This window comes from Pan troglodytes, chromosome 9 (genome assembly GCF_028858775.2).
Source record: "Pan troglodytes isolate AG18354 chromosome 9, NHGRI_mPanTro3-v2.0_pri, whole genome shotgun sequence".
Classification (NCBI taxonomy): domain Eukaryota; kingdom Metazoa; phylum Chordata; class Mammalia; order Primates; family Hominidae; genus Pan; species Pan troglodytes.
Window position 1 is genome coordinate 121,255,418 of NC_072407.2, and position 17,486 is coordinate 121,272,903.

Consider the following 17,486-nt stretch of genomic DNA (forward strand, 5'->3'; position numbering starts at 1 on the left):
CATGGCGGTGAGCCTGAGCTGCTGTCTGGAGGGCAGTTCCAAGTGGCAGGAAAGCATAGGAAGGGGACACAGCTCCTGCTAACAGCCTGCCAGGCCCTTCGTGCTGCGTCATCAGGGCAGTTTTGCTGCTGAAAAGTAGGGTGACTGTCTGCTTTGTGGTAGAACTTGAGCCATTTGCTCAGAAGCAGAGGTGACCCCTGATCTCTGCTGCCAACTGGAAACGGTTTTGTGTGCCTTTTGGTTGTAGTTTCACAGGCCCCCAGGTTCCTGTGGTACCCATGATGAATAAAAAGCAATGTATGATTTCTGGGACAATTAAGCTTTATTTTTCATATATATATATACATACATATATAAAGGAAACAATTTGCAAATTTACACACCTGACAAAACCATATATACACACATACGTATGCATACACACAGACAGACACACACACCCGAAGCTCTAGCCAGGCCCCTGTTTTCCATCCCTAAGTACCATTCTCTCATTTGGGCCCTTCTAGGGTTGGGGCCCTGAGCTTGGTTTGTAGAAGTTTGGTGCAAATATAACCATAGCTTTAATCCCCATGAAGGACAGTGTAGACCTCATCTTTGTCTGCTCCCCTCTGCCTTTCAGTCTTATGTGATCCATCAAGAGGGCTATGGGAGCCAAGTGAACACGGGGGATTGAGGCTAATTCACCTGAACTCAAAAACAGTGCCCAGCTTCCTCACTGCAGGCACGTTTTTTTTTTTTTTCCTCGAGACGGAGTCTCGCTGTGTTGCCCAGGCTGGAGTGCAGTGGCACGGTCTCGGCTCACTGCAAGCTCCACCTCCTAGATTCATACCATTCTCCTGCTTCAGCCTTCCGAGTAGCTGGGACTATAGGTGCCAACCACTACGCCTAGCTAATTTTTTTTTTTGTATTTTTAGTAGAGACGGGGTTTCACCGTGTTAGCCAGGATGGTCTCGTCCTGACCTTGTGATCCGCCCGCCTCGGCCTCCCAAAGTGCTGGGATTACAGGCGTGAGCCACCGCGCCTGGCCCCGGCACGTATCTTTTAAGGAATTATACCAGTTCCTGGCTTCTGACCAAAGAAAAAATGTCACAGGAGACTTTGAAGAGGCAGACAGGAGGGTGGTGGCAGCAACACTGCAGCTGCTTCTGGATGCTGCTGGGGTGCTCTCCGGAGCGGGTGTGAACAACGCACTTCAACATGAGCAGGCGCCTGGCTCCGGTGTGTCCTCACTTCAGTGGTGCACCTGGATGATGGAAGCCAGCCTTTGGGGCAGGAAACCAGCTCAGAGAGGCTACCCAGCTCAGCTGCTGGCAGGAGCCAGGTATTTACAGCCATAATGTGTGTAAAGAAAAAACACGTTCTGCAAGAAACTCTCCTACCCGCTCGGGAGACTGGGGCTCCTTGCTTGGGATGAGCTTCACTCAACGTGGAGATGGTGGTGGACTGGTCCCTGAAAAGCGGGCCTTGCAGGGCCAAGTGAGGTCCTCATGTCCTAACCCAGTGGCCCTCTGAAAGGGGGTGTGCAGGCGAGGGGAGCAGGAGGCTTCTCTCTAGTCCCTTTGGAGGCTTTGGCTGAGAGAAGAGTGAGCAGGGAGCTGGGAATGGTCCAGGCAGGGAAGGGAGCTGAAGTGATTCGGGGCTAATGCCTCAGATCGATGTATTTCTCTCCCTAAAAGTGGGTAGAGGAGAAGAGGGGAACACGGAGACGGTGCTGAGTTGAAGGTGTGAGCACCGAGAGGAAGGAGAGATGGAAGCAGAAGCCGATGAATTTGGTGGGCAGCGTTGGGGAGGAAGCTAGGATGGGCATGGCAGGCCAGGGAAGGAGGGCGGCCCCCGTCTGACTGCACTGGTGAAATGGCCACACCCAGAGCCACGGGCATTGGTCAGGAAAAGGTGATGGGACAGGGTCTTTTTCAGTCTTCCTCCAAGCTCCCTCAGCCAGGTGCTTGGCCCTGCCATCTGTGAGTAGTGTTAAGAAGGCAAGATGGGGCCTGCTCCCTATCTCCGACAAAGAGGGATGAAGGATAGAGAGTTAGAACCGTTAGTCCCTACTGCCCCCGGTCCCTGAGGATGTGGCAGGCTCTGGCCACAGGAACCGCCTCCTACCTGGTCTCCCGGAGCCCTCTTGTCACCGCTGCTGCCCTGCAGGAGGCCCATCTCTTCTGGGAGCTTATCTGACTTAACTTCAACTACAAATTCGCTCTTACGAGACGGGGGCAGCGTGCTGGGAGGAGGGAGGGAGGTGAGAGGTTGGTACCTCAGGGCCACAGGAAGAGAAGGGCCCGCTGTGAAGGATGTGGAATGGATGAGGGCTCCTTGCTCCAGGGCCAGCCCAGGGCAGGGAAGCAGGTCATGAGACCACGTGGCTGATGGAAGCTGGGCAGTGGGCAGTGGAGCAGGCAGCACCCTGACCTAGGGCCCCACTCCTGCTCTCAAGGGGCAGGCGGGCGCTGGGCAGGCAGCAGGCGGGGTGGCAAAACGGGCGGGGGCGGAGGGGCCGGTGTTGGGCTTACATCTCCTGCTTGCCTGAGCGCCTGCACGGCAGCTTGCCCTTCTTATAGAGGAAATAGAGGACAGCGCCCAGCACCGCCAGGACCAGGATGCACACAATCACAGCCACGATGACCACGCCCCGGCTCTCCGGCTCCGGCAGCTTTCTCTCTGCGCCACAAAGACACTCCTCGTCACTCCCTGCCCCAGGCCACCTCGTCACCATCGTTGCCCCAGCCAGTCCAGGGCCGACAAGATGGGGCTGCTACTCACCTTTCTGGACAGGGCTCTCTGGGGAGGGACAGGGCAGAAAGGATGCCCTGGCACAGCCCTGTTCTCTTGCCAGGCCTGGCTTACCTGTGGAGGTGCTGTTGGCTCTGGTATGAGGACTGGCAGTGGAAGTGCTGAGGCCAGTGGTTGTGTTGGAGTCTGGTGTGAGGGTGGTTAAATTGACTAGGAGGCAGAGGGAGGTGTGTTAGGAGAAGCGCAAGTTACTGCCCGTGCCTGGGCCTGCCCCTGCCATCCCCTGCAGGGATGCAGCCCTCACCCAGCTCCAGGAAGAGGACGCTAGTGTTTTTGCCCAGGTCGTTGGAGGCCGTGCATTCAACACCTGTCTCCAACAGCTCCGGGGTCACGAGGACATTCAGGGTGCTCAGGACTCGCTGTGGATCTTGGTCTTGTTCACTTGCCTGCGAGGAAAGGAAGGAGGCAGCTCAGGGGATGGGGAGGATCTCTGGTCCTGGCCACAAAGCCCAGACAGGGATTAGGAGAGTGTGGCAGATGAGACACCCGCTTACCGTGCCGTTGACGTTCCAGGAGATGGTGGGCCGGGGGTGCCCTGACGCTTCACAAGACAGATTCAACACCATATTCTCTTTCACCCGCACCTTCCTCTCCTTGAATGCCATCCAAGGGGGGCCTTGGGGAGGTAGGGAGAGGTGAGGCGGCGAGCCCAGCTAGCCTGCCTCCCCCTCCGCACCAGAGCTCCCCAGGGCAGCAGGTGGCTTTTTGTCAAAGAGCTTAAAAACCACCCCACTTGGGGTGACCTGGTCTCTACCCAGAGGGAGGGCCTCACCAAAAATGGCCACGTTGACCAGCTGTGTGCGGTTCAGGCCGGGTATGCTGGGCACAGATGCCACGCAGCGATAGCCGCCTCCTGCCTCCCGTTTCAGGTCATGCAACTGAAGCACAGGCCCCCTTTCCAGCACCTGGCCTGTCTGGGATGAGAGATGGGTCAGAGGGTCTGGGAAAGAGCACATTCTTGTCACCCCCAGCCCCACCCACCCCATCAGCCCCTTGCCCCAGACCCGCCTGGGTACCTCTTCTCTCAGCCACTGGAACTCGAGGTCCTGGCTACTCTCTGCCTCACAGGTCAGGGTGAGGCTGCCGCCTTCCTCTCTCTCAGGGGCTGCGGGACTCACTCGGACGTCAGACACATCTGGGGGTACAGCAATCATGTCACCCAGGGCAGGGCAGGGCGGGGCCAGTTCCCTATTGCCCCAGCCTGGTCCCCCTGTCCTGGGTCCCCAGCCCCTCACAGTTCACCAGTAGTTCCTGTGGTTCACTCAGCAGCGATATCATGGTGTCCAAGTCCAGGCCCTGACATTCATAGCGCCCACTGTGTTCCTTCCGGGCAGGCTCCAGCACCAGGACCCCGTTGTCGTTGGTTGTCTCTTCCTCTGCCTCCCTGGTGCTGGGGTTCTAGGGAGGATTGGGGAGGTGAGCAGAGTGCCCCTCCCGCCACTCCACCTGGATCTCTGCTTGCACCCCCACCTGCACCCAGCACAAAGCCCCCACACCTGCTTGCTGATGCTGAAGTGTGGTGGAGGGTTGCCATCAGCCAAACACCTGATTTCCACGCGGTCCCCTTCCTTCAGCATTCCCACGGGCTCCACTTCCAACCACACTTTCTCTGTCGGGTCTGCATAGGCAAAGGGGGTAGCTCTTGGCCCATGAGTCAACCCTGGGCTGGATAAGGGGGAAGCCAGCAGGAGTTTCCAGCAGCCCCAGCCCCAGTAAGCAGAGAGTCAGGTTAGTACTCACAGAAAACAGGGACGGTGACTTCCCTGGACTCCTTCATGTGGTTCCCACTGGGCAGCCGGTAGTTGAGCTCACAGTAAAACTGGGCATCTTTGTCTTCTTTAACCAGCTGTGCCTTCAGAATACTCTGCAAGGTGTACAAACCACTCGACTCCACAGTCTGGGACGACTGAATGTGGACCCCTGGGCAGGGAGGAAGGGGAGGAAGACTCAGCCTCAGCCCCACCTCCGGCCCCACCCTAGGGTTGTCCACCGGGGTTGGCAGGGGACCATCTAAATAGCCCCCTGTCCCCTGTAGAAGGCCAGGTACAAATGCAAGCTGGAAACCCTTCAACCCAGCACTTTTACTGCTCAGTGTCAACCCTAGAAAAACATTTTCATGTCTGCTCATATCCAAGGATATGTGCAAAGAATGCTGCAATGATAAAAACGAGCAGCCGTCTAGAGGTCCACTAAATGGGGAATGGTGAACTCGACTACCTGCTATGCATAGTATGGAAAACTTGGCAGTAAGCAAAACGATCAGTTGATCTAAATAGACTGACCCAGAAACATTGTATAAAAGAAATTGTCTAACGATGTATACCATACACCACCACTTAGACCAGGGTTTCTCAGCACTACTGATAATTTTTTTTTTTTTTTTTTTTCAGACAGAGTTTCACTCATTGTTGCCCAGGCTGGAGTGCAGTGTTACAATCTCGGCTCACTGCAACCTCCACCTCCCTCCTGGCTTCAAGTGATTCTCCTGCCTCAGCCTCCTGAGTAGCTGGGATTACAGACATGCGCCACCACGCCCGGCTACTTTTGTATTTTCAGTAGAGATGGGGTTTCTCCCTGTTGGACAGGCTGGTCTTGAACTCCCGACCTCAGGTGATCCACCCACCTTGGCCTCCAAAAGTGCTGGGATTACAGGCGTGAGCCCAGCCAGCACTACTGATGTTTTAGGCCACGTTGATTCTTTATTGTGGGGGCTGTCCTGTGCCCTATAGGATGTTAGCAACATCCTTGGTCTCTCTACCTACTAGATGGCAGTAGCACCCACTCCATGTGTGACAACCAAAAATATCTCCAGACATTGCCAAATATCTCCTAGGAGGAGGGGGTACAAAATCACCCCTGGTTAAGAATGACTGATTTAGATAATAAAAAACAGAAGCCTATATCATTCTAGAAATATTTCTATATATAAGCAAATACATAGAAATAGGCTTGAAAGAACACACCCTGATAGCAGAGATTATTTTTGGGAGGGGGGGGGTCTCAGGCAAGAAGAAACTTCTAGATTTTTTGTCAGTTTAAATTCTCATGAAAATATTTTCAAGTACCATTTGTATAATTTTTCTAAGTTAAAAGCTTAAAGAAAATGTAAGGCAGTTCCTGTGTAGTACCATAGGGACAGCTCTTTTTAAGAGATGGGGTCTCGCTCTGTCATCCAGGCCAGAGTGTGGTGGCGCAATCCTAGCTCACTGCAGCCTTCATTTCCTGGGCTCATATGATCCTCCTGCCTCAGCCTCCCAAGTATCTGGGACCACAGGCACACACCACCATGCCTGGCTAATTTTTTTATTTTCTGTAGAGACAGGGTCACCCTATGTTGTCCAAGGTGGTCTTGAACTCCTGGCCTCCAGAGATCCTCCTGCCTTGGCCTCCCAAAGCACCGAGATTACAGGTGTGAGCTACCACACCTGGCCCAAGGGTGGCTTTTGGGAGAAAGGGCTACTCACGGTTCTTCTCCTCCTTCAGAGGCCGGCCATTCTTGTACCAGATGACTTGAGGAATGGGGTACCCGTTCCTCCCTACACAGGTAGCGACCTAAAGAGCACAGGGTGTGAGTCTCCCTGCCTCCGAGCCCCCTTCAAGCCCCATCTCAGCGGCTGCGCACCAGCTGCCCAGCCCACCTGCCACACATCTCACCTCCTCAGGCTCCTTACTGTTCACAGGGATGCCCAGGGGGTTGACCTGGATGTTTGGCTCCTCCGGAGCTTCTACAAGAAAATAGAAATGAGGGGGACATCTGGCCACGTCCCACCACCCTCACTACCCTGCTGGCAGACACAGGGTCACGCACTGTAGACGCGGAGCTGGATGCGGTACTCCTGGGACCGAGGGCGCTTGCCCTGGCACAAGAAGATGCGCTCGTCTTGGGGGGTGACTTGAGTCAGGGCCAGAGTAGCCCCTCTGTCCTGGAGGCTGAGCCGCTGCTCGTACTCCCCAGGTTCGCTCTGGCCCTGGCCCTGGCGCACACGGAAGATGAGCGTCCGCTTCTCCTTGTGGACCTAATGGGAGGAGACACAGAGGAGGAGAAGGGTCCTGGGCTACAAGAGGGGCAGAGTCTCCCTCCCCGGGCTGCTCTTGCAGGAGCCCAAGCACTCACAGAAAACCAGTCGACATGGCTGAGGTTGCCTTGGGACTGGGAGAGGCCGCACTTCAGAAGGGCTGTGCTGCCCACTTCCACCTCCACCAGCTCAGGCGCAGGCTGCTCAGCCTCTCCGGGCACACCTGGGGGAGGGAGGCGGGGCCCCCGCAGCTGTGTCAGCTCCGGCTGCTGTCCGCCCCTCCCCTCGCAGCGCTGCTGCAGCTGTTTTTCCTGCCACTCAGAGGGTCTGCAGAGGGCCCTGTCCTCTGAACGCTCTACCCCCCGACCCGCGCCCCACCTGGGCCAGCCCTCTCCCCGTCCAGGAGATCCCAGGTCCTTGGAGCCGAGCAGAGATTGAGCAGAGACTGAGCACCGAACAGCTCCAGCTGAGGCTGGTAGAGGGGCAGAAAGGGGCAACCTAGGCTCGGGGCCAAGAGGAAGGCCCCTTTCCTTCCAGGCCCCCTCCTCTCCGGGTGAGCTCAGAGTGTGGGAATGCAAAGCATGTGCCAGGCTGGGGCACACAGGCCCTTTTGTGTCACCACCGCCAGGGGAAGACACCACTGCTCTACCCTCTGCCCTCCAAAATCCCTGCCCTAACTCCCCAGCGGGCTAACTCTGGCGGAAGTTCCGGTCTCATGCTCCCTCAGCAGCACCTCCATGAACACTCCGCACACACCCGCGGACCCCACCCTAGGTAGCTGGTAAGGATGGAGAGGTCAGAGTCTCCCCCAGGGGTCAGGGCAAGGGCCAGGCAGTGGGCAGGAGTGACGTCAGTGGTGCCAGCGTGCTGCCAGCCCTGTGAGGAGGTGATGTCACTCGACACCATCTGCCTGGGCTCTGGGATGCCTGGGTTGTTACCTTGGCTCTCGGACAAGGAGGGCAGTGGAAGGTGGGGTCTCCAACCCAGAGCCTCAGACCCCTGACTCCTCCCAGAGCTAGAAGAGCAGGGCAGGGTGGAGCTGGACCGGCTGCAACTGTGGAGCCCGATTTAGCCCTTTCCCCAGAAATAAAGTCAGCCTGGGAGGCAGTAGCCTGGAATACCCCAGGGACATGGTTGGCACTGGGCACGAGGCCAGCGAGCTGGGTATTGCCTAGCCCTCCCCTTCCCCAGCCGGACAGCGGCTGGGACGGCGGAATGGGAGCCAAGAGAAACACGCGACACCGCTGCGGGCCATACAAGGGCAGCGTGGACCCGAGAGCGCCCTGCTACCAGGCGGATCCGGAGAAACGCTCCGAGGTGCCCGGGCGCACTTCCCACCTGAATGTGGTCCCCAAAATAAGCCAGCGGGCGCTTCCAGTATGGGAATCCTCCATCCCTCATCTCTGTCCCCTATGATCCCATCACTCGGGGAGGCGCGAGGCGACCCACACCGCCCCGCAACCCCTGCCAACGCCCAGCTCGGGCGGGAGCCGCCGAACCTCCCGCTCTCGCTCACCTCCAGCCTGGCGTGATGCCCAGGCAGAAGGGGGAAGGGGTGGGTCGGCGCACCCCCTCCAGCGAAGGAAGCTGCCTTTTCCAGCAACAGGCGGGCGCGGAATTCAGGCTTTGAGGATGCGCCCCAGCTGCGCCTCCTGCCCGGCTTCAATTGCGGGCCCCCAGAGTGAGCACCTCAGGGACCACCCACCCCCCAGCACCCCGAAAGGCTGAGCTCCACCCCTTCTCGTTCCCAGAAGCAGCCTCCTCCCCGCCTTCCGAGTGCTGCTCCCGGGATACTCTAGAATCCCGGCTGCAAACTGGCTGCAAAGAAGAGTTGCTCGCGCGCAAGGCGCCCGGGGATCGGGGACCCAGGGAGGAGGCTCGTCCTCCCAGACGCAACGCCCCGACCCCGCCGCGCCGCTGGCTCTGCTCCCTGGCACGCTCCACCGCAGACCCCTAGCCGGGGCGCGGCCCCCCTGCGAACTCACTCACCCGCGACGCGAGGACAGCAGCAGCAGGCGGCGAGCAAGAAGGCGCAGACCAGCCTGGGAAGCCCCATGCTTCCCGGCCGGAGGGCGAGAGCCAAGTGAGCAGCTCGAGGCTGCCGGGGGCTGACGTCAGGGGGGCGGGGGAGGGGGCCCGGAGCGTCCGGGCCCGCCCCGCCCCGCGCAGCCCCCAGCCCCCGCCCCGCGCGCCGCAGCCCTAGGGGGCGGGCCCCGGCGCCGCCAGCCCGGGAGCTGCGCCTAGGAGCGCTGCCGGAGGTAGGCCAGAGCCGGACTCCCAGGCTCCTGGCTTGGGAAGGCTGAGGGGGTAGTGACAGGTGTCTCGGGGTCTGACTGGCCGAGGTGGCAGCGAGGAGAAGCTGTCCCGGATGCCCGGAGTCGCCCCGGGTCGAAGCCAGCCAGGCTCACCGCTGCTCAGCCCCTGCCAGCCAATGTAGCCCCTAGGGGACCTCCTGGGGGAGGAGCAGTAGCGGACCTGGTCCTCGGTGTCCCCAAGGGGCCTCCCACTTGGGCTCCCCTCCCTTGCCACAGAGAATTCAGGCCGGCCTCTATCGCTTCCCAGAACGATGGCACCACTGCCGCTGCCGCCGGCCTGACACTGCCTCAGCCTCAGTGCTGGCAGCTTTGGGAGAAGAACCCTGCGCCAGTCCCACAGACCCAGAAGTACCTGTATGGGGAGTGCAGACGATGCCTTCTGGGCTGTCCCTTCAAACGCAAGCTCCTGCAAGTCTAGCCTTTGACCAGAGAAAGGAAGGAGGGGGCTGAATTCGCAGGCCCAAGGTGTTCACACTTGTCCAGACCTGGGCCTTGAGAATCATGTTTCTTCCCTCTTCACTCTGGAGCCTACCCTGGAACTCAGTTTCCCCTCACCTAAGAGAAAGAAACAGGGAGAAGAAAGAGTTAATGGGCGAGGGTCCCCAGCCTGACCCTGCAAACCTGTTGCTGTTCCTGATGATTGAAAGGATCCCGGCAGCGCTGATCTTCCCCCACCCCATGTCTTCCCCAGCCCTATTGATTGTGGGTCCATAGCTGAGGGAAGAATCAAATCAGACCTGCTTGGGTGGGGAGCTCTGCAGCTCCCCTTCTCCCAAAACGCCGGCTTCTCCCTGGGTCTTCTGGCCTCTTGAACTAAGGCTCTAGGGAGGGGGAGGTGCTCTTGCCTCACTCTGACCCCAGCAGCCTGGCCTCAGAAAAGGGGTCCACATCTGCTGATGCGCCTCCACCAGGGAGTGCCAAATAGGGGCCTGGATTTGGGGAGAGGTCTGTTGCCCAGCGGGGCCACCCCTCTGCTCGCTGGGGGAGGTGGAGGGTGAGCCAGCAAACCCCGGAGATGGCCAGGTGACTTGAGAGCATGCTCCAGGGTGGCGTTTTGATGACGCAGAGATGACTGGAAAACCACACCAGCCTTGTCTTTCAGAGCCTTCTCGACCCCTCCTCCAATGCCATTAGTCTCCAGCCAGAGGCTGTGCAGAGCCCAGGCCCACCGGGCCAGGGGCCTGGAGCCTGGAGCCTGCAGGGAGAGCAAGAGGAGGACGCTGGCTCGCCCTCCAGAGTGAATGTATGGACTGGCCCCAGGCCCAGAGCTGACTAGATGAGAATGTTTTGTCTGCTGGGCTGGAGTGGGAATGGCTGAAGGATGCCGTTTGCCCTGGCAGGCCCGGCTGGGCATGGAGCTGGCTTCCCTGCCCAACCCCCTTCCTTCACTTAACACCATTAACTAATCATTCGCCTCTCTGGCCTGAAAACAAAGCCAGCTAACCACCAAGGACAGTCAGTTCTGAATTCTTCTTCCGCTGGAGGAGAGTGAAGCCAGGTGGGGGTGGAGGATTCGTCTCTGCGGTGAAAGGGAAATGAGGTCAGAGCCTAGAGCCCAGGGTGACGTCCCTTCGCATGGCCCCACCAAACAAGCACAGAAGACTGTCCTTTAAGGAAGCCAGTAGCCTGGGGCTGTCTAGGCTGCTCGGAAGTGGGTCATAGCCTCAGGGGACAGATAGCTTTGGGATGGTTTCATGAGGTGGGCACTTTGGGATTCCAAACTAAAGAGGGGTCAGGACCTCGGAGAGGACTCAGGAGTGGAGGCAGGGAGCAGGGTGGAGGGAGCGGAAGGTGAAGGGGATCAGCCCTCAGCTCTTCTTAGAGGCCAGAGGCTAGTGCTCCGGCAGCCCCAGGGGAGAGAAGGTGGCTGCGGGACTTCCAGCAGGACAGGAGTGACAGCCAGCAGAAGGGAGTTGGAGGAGGAGGCCATGGCCGTCTACCCTGCAGGGACCCAGCACCTGGACTGGGTTGGAAGAGCCTGGCTCAGATGTAGGCCAGGGCCAGAAGAGGCCCTGGGGGCAGAGTCCTAATTCTTCTTCTTTTTTCCCTCGTTGGGTTGCAGGCAAGAAGGCTGCTTTCCTCCAGCCCCATGGTGGACCTGGGCCCCTCACACATGAGGGGACCCTCCTGCGCATAATGCCCTCTGCGTGTCTCTGGTATAGGTCTGACCACAGGTGGAGAAACTGAGGCCAGGTGGGGTGGGGGTCCTGGTTGGGCTCCTCAGCCACAGTCTCCTGGATGGGTGGAGCTTTCAGCTCATTGTAAGGAGAAGTGGAGCCCTGGGGAGTTGGAGGTAAAAAGACAAGGATGGACCTGTCCCCAGAGGCCATGAAGGGGCAAGACTGGAACCCAAGTGTCCTCTCTCAGCTCCAGCAAAGGGAACTTAGCGACTTCTGACCCACCCTTCTGGATCCAGGGGCCTTGACCAGGATGTGAGGATATGAGAAGGGTGGGTCAGAAGTAGCTTGAGGAAGGAAGCTGATAAAGAGGTGTTTGCAGCTGCTGTGAGGACATGGGGTGGGAGTCCCAACAATCTTGGCAGTTACCGAGACTGGGGAACCCCCTGGCCAGGCCAGATAATAGGATCCGGCCTGGGTCTTTGGAGGGGGTGCGGAAGTTGGAGAATTTTTCCAGAATGTGGGTGTGAGTAGGAGAAGATTATACTGAAGGAGAGAAAACAGGGTGGAAAAGGGTAGGGGGCAGGAAACCGGATACTGTACTGGGGGGTGGATGGAAGATGTGGGGGAAGAGATTGAATCGGGGGAAGCAGCCCCGCTCCCGCCGGATGCTGTCTCACCCATGTCCTTCGCACCTGACCCAGGGCAGGAGGAAGGAGGCACAGCCGGGATGGAGGTGCACCCCACACCACCATGGGAGAGAGGGAGGGTGGCCTTCTGCGGGATGGGAGGGGCTATTTTTAAACTTGGAAAAACCGTGAGTTCATCTCCATTCTGGAGGCTGCAAAGGCCCCATTGTACAGGGGTCTAGAGAGGGGGAGCGGGGGGAGAGGGCGACGGGCACAATGGCGAGGATTATGTTGGAGCAGGCAGGGGGGTGGAGGGCGGAGAGCGGGGGAGGGGCTGTCTTCGTCACAGATGGCCTACTGAACTCTGGGGTCGAGCCAGGCTGGGGCTTGAACTGGGGGGCGGGGCCCACCCTCACAAAGATCCCCGTTGGGGAACTGGGGTCTCTGACATCCGGTGGCCCAACCTGGGGAGGGGGCTGACGGTGGGATTCCCACAGCCTGGCTTTCCCAGGGACCGCAGGGTCTGTTCCCAGGCTCCCAGCATTCCGACGACTCCCCTGAGAGCTGCTGGCCTCTTCCCTCAGCCCCTTCCCTGCCAGGGGGTGGGGGGAGAGAAGGAGAAAGAGGATGTGGATGCATCGGGACTCTTCCTGGGGATGATGGACTCTTAAGCCAGAGGCGGGGGTTGGGTGGGCAGCAGTGGGTGGTTAGGGTAGGTTGAGCGGGATCGGAGTCCCCAACCCCGCGGACCCCTCCTCCGACCGACTGGGACTGTCCCTCTCGTACGCCCCGGCCTTAGGAGCCTCCGCATGGGGGCCAGCCCACCTGCCGGACCTCAGGCCTCCGGCACCCAGGGCCTCCACCCAGGGGACCCGGCCGCGGCGGGAAGGCGCCGGCGCTAAGCTCCCCAGGAGCCGGCCTCGAGGTCCCGCCCGGCGGAGGCAGGGGGCGGGGATCCGGCCGCTCACCCCAACCCAAACATTACCATAAATGCTCAGGCGGCTGCGGGTGGATGGGCGCGCGGGGAGCCTGGGGCTCTCCGGAAGCCCCAGCTCCAGTCTCCAGGCCCGACCCAGCGCGGGCCCGCGCAGTGATTCGGTCTGACCAGCCGTCCCCTTTACAAAGCGGTGCAGCCGGGGATGGCAGAGCTGGGGTGGGCGCGGGGACAGGGTGGAGAAAACCCAGGCCGCAGGGGGCGTCTCGGGGCTGCCTCCTGGGTAGGCAATGAGGCTGTGACCCTGGTTAAAGAAAGAGTGGGGCCCTCTAGCCAGATGGCAGCGTCGGCGCCGCGGGGAGGCGGCTCTGTCTCCCTGCAGCTCTGCGGGCCCCGCTGCTGTCAGCGGTGACACCCTGGGTTTCGGTTCCCCGGCCCCAGCACCTAATCCCCTTCCCTCTCCTCTGCCCCCAGCCTGCACCTGGGGAATGAAGGGTGATGGGGGCGGAGGGTGGTAGCAGGATGCTGGGAGTTTACACCTCTCCCCTTCAGGGAAGTTCACATCCGCTCCCCAGAATACCACCATCCAGGGAGAGGAATGTCCCCAGAGAGCTCTTCAAATCTGACTTTGAGTCGTCACTGAGGGGAAGGCCGGCTGGTCTACAGGAGGGGGCCTGTGGGAAACCTGGGGGCGCCATGTTGAGATCTTCTGGCCCCTCTCCTCCCTGAAGGACGCTCCTGCAGTTCCTCTTCCCTGCCACACGGGGCTGCCAGCATCCCAGGGGGAGCCCTGGAGAAGGGGAGCCTTGTTCCGTCCCATCCCGGCGATGCCTGGGACCCTCACTGCTGCTGCCAGGGCTGATCTTGGAGCCGGGAGTAGAGAGGGGAGGAAAGAGGCTGGGCGCGGTGGTTTATGCCTGTAATCCCAGCACTCTGGGAGGCCGAGGCGGGCGGATCACGAGGTCAAGAAATCGAGACCATCCTGGCCAACATGGTGAAACCCCATCTCTACTAAAAATACAAAAATTAGCTGGGCGTGGTCGCGCGCGCCTGTAGTCCCAGCTACTCGGGAGGCTGAGGCAGGAGAATTGCTTGAACCCAGGAGGTGGCGGTTGGAGTGACCCGACATCACGCCACTGCACTCCAGCCTGGGCGACAGAGTGAGACTCCGTCTTAAAAAACAAACAAACAAACAAACAAAAAACAACTGTGTTAACAGCTGGCACAGTGGTGTGTACCTGTGGTCCCAGCTACTCGAGAGGCTGAGGTAGGAGGATTGCTTGAGCCCAGTAGTTCAAGGCCAGCCTGCGCAACATATGGAGACCCTCATCTCCAAAAATAAACAAATAAATAATTGTGAAATGCACATAACAGAATACTAACCAGTTTAAACGTCAGCGTTCCGTGGCATTCAGCACATTCACAATGTTGTGCAATTATCACCATAATCAAGTTCCAGAATTTTGTCATCACTCCAAGGAACCAAAATTTGAACCAAGTTTTACCTAACGAACTCCAAAACCTGCGCAGTCTATGTGTAATAATCACAGCTGAATTAAGAGCTCAGTTGTGTGGTAAAGACAGGAAGTGCAACTGGGATTCAGAAAAGGGAGTGTCGATGTGGACTGTGCTGGCTAGGAAAGTCTTTCTGGAAATGTGAAGCCTTCAATGAAAGGTCAGGTTTAGATACGGAGGAGTGAGGAATGATCTTTCGAGGCAGGGGAAATGACACAAGCAAAAAGAGAGAGATGGGACCCACGAAAGGGACACGTATATGGACAACTACAGAATTTCCCTATCAGAAAGTGTCAGAGCAGCCATCCGGCTAGAAGATGGAGTTGGTGGAGAGGCTAGGTGACTTGTCTTGAGATTATATTCACATAGCAATCCCACTTTTTTTTTTTTTTTTTGAGACAGGGTCTTGCTCATTTGCCCAGGCTTAAGTGCAGTGGCTCGACCTCGGCTCACTATAACCCCTGCCTCCTGGGTTCAAGCGATTCTTCTGCCTCAGCCTCCCGAGTAGCTGGGATTACAGGCACACCACCACGCTTGGTTAATTTTTGTATTTTTAGTAGAGATGGGGTTTCACCATGTTGGCCAGGCTGGCCTTGAACTTCTGGCCTCAAGTGATCCGCCTGCCTCAGCCTCCCAAACTGCTGGGATTACAGGCGTGAGCCACCTTGCCCGGCCTAGTCCACTACTTTCATTTCCAGCATCCGTTTACTTGGAGCGCATTGAGGATAGCTTTATTTATGTATTTATTTTTACATGGCGCCTGTCAGGGCCTGGGTTTCACTGCCACACACGGGGCAGTGCATGGTGAGCTGAGGCCCCTGGAAGCTCTGGGCACTCGCGGCCACTGGCAAAGCCCGGGATGATTTTCATCCAACCCCGGGCTCCCCAACCACCAGAGGGATGTGGGTGGCTGACGCAGCCAGACCTACCTAAGTGGAGAGGGGGCTAGTTTTAGCTACACCATTACCCCTTGGCATCACCCTTGTGAGTTACATGGCTAAGTAGAAATTCAGCACGGTAGAGGGTGCATGCACGTGGGAGCTTGGGCAGATGAGATGGGCTTAGGTTATAGGGGAACAGCTTAAGATAGGGTGGGCAATGGGGAGCCACTGCAGGTTCTTGAGCAGTGGAAAAACGATGTGACATTGAAATTTAGGTTTACCATGGTTTCTTGATTTCATCTTGGCCTGAGAGCGCCCCCTGGTGCCCCTAGTTTGAATTGTTTTCTCATCCTACAGAGCAGGTGGGAGGATGGGGGACTGAAAAGCGGGATTGATGAATCGCAGAAGCCAGACTCTTGGGTTCTATTTCACTTCATCCTGGGTAATGACAGCCTTGCAACAAAGCTAGGGATGATATGTGGGCAGAGAGGGTTTGAGGTCAAGAGGGGCATTGTAATTCCCTTCTCTGTCTCATAACTCGGTGCATATGTGTATTGTGATTTGGGATACAGCACACTAGTGAGGAACTAAGCTGGGGGCTGGAGACAGGATGATAACTAAAACAAGGGGTCATGTGCTTGAGAAACGTACAGTCTCGTGAGGGCGACAGACAAATAAATAATTATAACACAAAGAGCTGCGTACCAGGGTGCAAATATGCACATAAAACGGTTACTTAACCCAGCCTGAGGTGATGAAAGAAGGCTTCTTGGAAAAGTTGATGCCGAGCTTCATTTTAGGCGGTGAATAGGAGGTAGCCAGGTAAATGGGGGTGGGCTGTGCTGTCTGAAGTGTGACGGAGCTCGCTATGTGCAGGGGGCTGCTAGGAGTTGGTTAATATTCTGCAAGGGAAGGCTGAGGTTAGTGAAGGATGAGGCCAGATTACAAAGGATTTGTAAGCCATGGTCAATTACTCAGAGCAACAGGCTGTGTATAAATGGTGTTAAGTAGGGGAGCAACCATGAGTGACTTTAAATCCATTAGAGCTCAGGCCCCAGAGGGACAGAACAAAAGGCCCCTCTTACTAAGTTTCCATTTCCCTTCTCAGATCCCTCTTTTCCCTTGGGTGATGAGGTTGAAAACAGCCAATCCCTTCTGGGGAGCCTGCCTCCTGCACACAAAGTGTGGCCTTATTTTACCTCCAACAAGCCAGTTCATTTTATCATAATAGTCTCACAGTAGAATGAGAGATACGTGTGGGGATGGGGGCTCTTCCCTTATGTCATCCATATGTGACTGAGATCCCCTTGGCAACCTCTTGGAGGTGGGATACAGCACTTCACCGAGTCCACTAAAAACAATCCTTGCACCAAATCCATGCAGTGGAGTACTACGCAACTGTTAAAAGAAAGGACAGGCCAGGCGCAGTGGCTCACACCCAACACTTTGGGAGGCCGAGGCGGGCCCATCACTTGAGGTCAGGAGATCAAGACTAGCCTGGCCAACATGGTGAAACCCTCTCTCTACTAAAAATACAAAAATTAGCCAGGCATGATGGTGCACGCCTGTGGTCCCAGCTACTCAGGAGGCTGAGGCACAAGAATTGCTTGAACCTGGGAGGCGGAGGTTGCAGTGAGCCAAGATTGTGCCACTGCACTCTAGCCTGGGCAACAGAGCAAGACTGTGTCTCAAAAAAACAGAAACAGAAAAAAAAACAAAACAAAAAACAGTGAGGACAATCTCTATACACTGGTGTGGACTGTAATGGAATAAAACCCATTGAATTTGAATAAAATAGGAATCCATGACTCCAAACTGATAATAAAAAGATATCCAAAAACAAATAGATGAGAAGGGAAGGCTATTCTTTACAGTCTTTACCAAACATGATTTTAAATTAAAAAGATAGGTATATGGCTGGGCAAGATGGCTCATACCTGTAATCCCAGCACTGTGGGAGGCCAAGACAGGTGGATGGCTTGAGCCCAGGAGTTTGAGACCAGCCTGGGCAACATGACGAAACCCCACCTCTACCAAAAACAAAACAAAACAAATCCAAAAATTAGCTGGGTGTGGTGGCGCACGCCTGTAATACTGCTATTCAGGAGGCCAAGGTCGGAGGATCACTGGAGCCTGGGAAGTCAAGGCTGCAGTGAGACAAGATGGTGCCACTGTACTCTAGCTTGGATGACAGAGCAAGACCTGTCTCAAAATAAATATATAAATAAAAAACATAAAAATAGCTACCTAAAGAGGGATAGAAGGAACAGCCCTCCACCCTCATAA

General features: G+C 57.1%; 1 protein-coding gene and 1 non-coding gene across 4 annotated transcripts; both read right to left on the bottom strand.

Moving 5' to 3' along the window:
* Positions 1 to 303: 303 nt before the first annotated feature.
* On the bottom strand, positions 304 to 8,927 carry MCAM (melanoma cell adhesion molecule). Of its 3 annotated transcripts, XM_001149681.8 has the most exons (16): positions 8,799 to 8,927; positions 6,908 to 7,032; positions 6,602 to 6,809; positions 6,448 to 6,518; positions 6,258 to 6,345; positions 4,534 to 4,713; positions 4,290 to 4,411; positions 4,029 to 4,191; positions 3,810 to 3,928; positions 3,566 to 3,707; positions 3,288 to 3,409; positions 3,038 to 3,179; positions 2,848 to 2,943; positions 2,514 to 2,661; positions 2,107 to 2,224; positions 304 to 1,669 (listed from the first exon to the last, which is right to left on the bottom strand). In XM_001149681.8, exons 1-16 carry the CDS (start codon positions 8,863 to 8,865, stop codon positions 1,640 to 1,642), a joined length of 1,941 nt encoding a protein of 646 aa, XP_001149681.3. In that variant the 5' UTR covers positions 8,866 to 8,927; the 3' UTR covers positions 304 to 1,639. The 3 variants fall into 3 exon arrangements, with proteins under 3 accessions (XP_001149681.3, XP_009422598.2, XP_016777636.1); XM_009424323.5 differs by lacking the exon at positions 2,107 to 2,224; XM_016922147.4 differs by lacking the exon at positions 2,848 to 2,943 and having other exon boundaries at positions 894 to 1,669.
* A 6,150-nt stretch (positions 8,928 to 15,077) lies between these two features.
* LOC112204938 (small nucleolar RNA ACA64) lies at positions 15,078 to 15,194 on the bottom strand. Its single transcript, XR_002938676.1, has one exon. It is a non-coding gene; the product is annotated as a small nucleolar RNA ACA64 (small nucleolar RNA).
* Between the last annotated feature and the right edge of the window lie 2,292 nt (positions 15,195 to 17,486).

What these genes read in the sequence shown, in the direction of transcription:
- MCAM (XM_001149681.8), bottom strand. Translation starts at nt 8,865, where the DNA reads ATGGGGCTTCCCAGGCTGGTCTGCGCCTTCTTGCTCGCCGCCTGCTGC. An exon ending in CCTGGAACGTCAACGGCACG is followed by an intron (nt 3,180 to 3,287) that starts GTAAGCGGGTGT and finishes CTTTCCTCGCAG; the next exon opens with GCAAGTGAACAAGACCAAGA. An exon ending in AGCCAACAGCACCTCCACAG is followed by an intron (nt 2,662 to 2,847) that starts GTAAGCCAGGCC and finishes TTTGTGGCGCAG; the next exon opens with AGAGAAAGCTGCCGGAGCCG.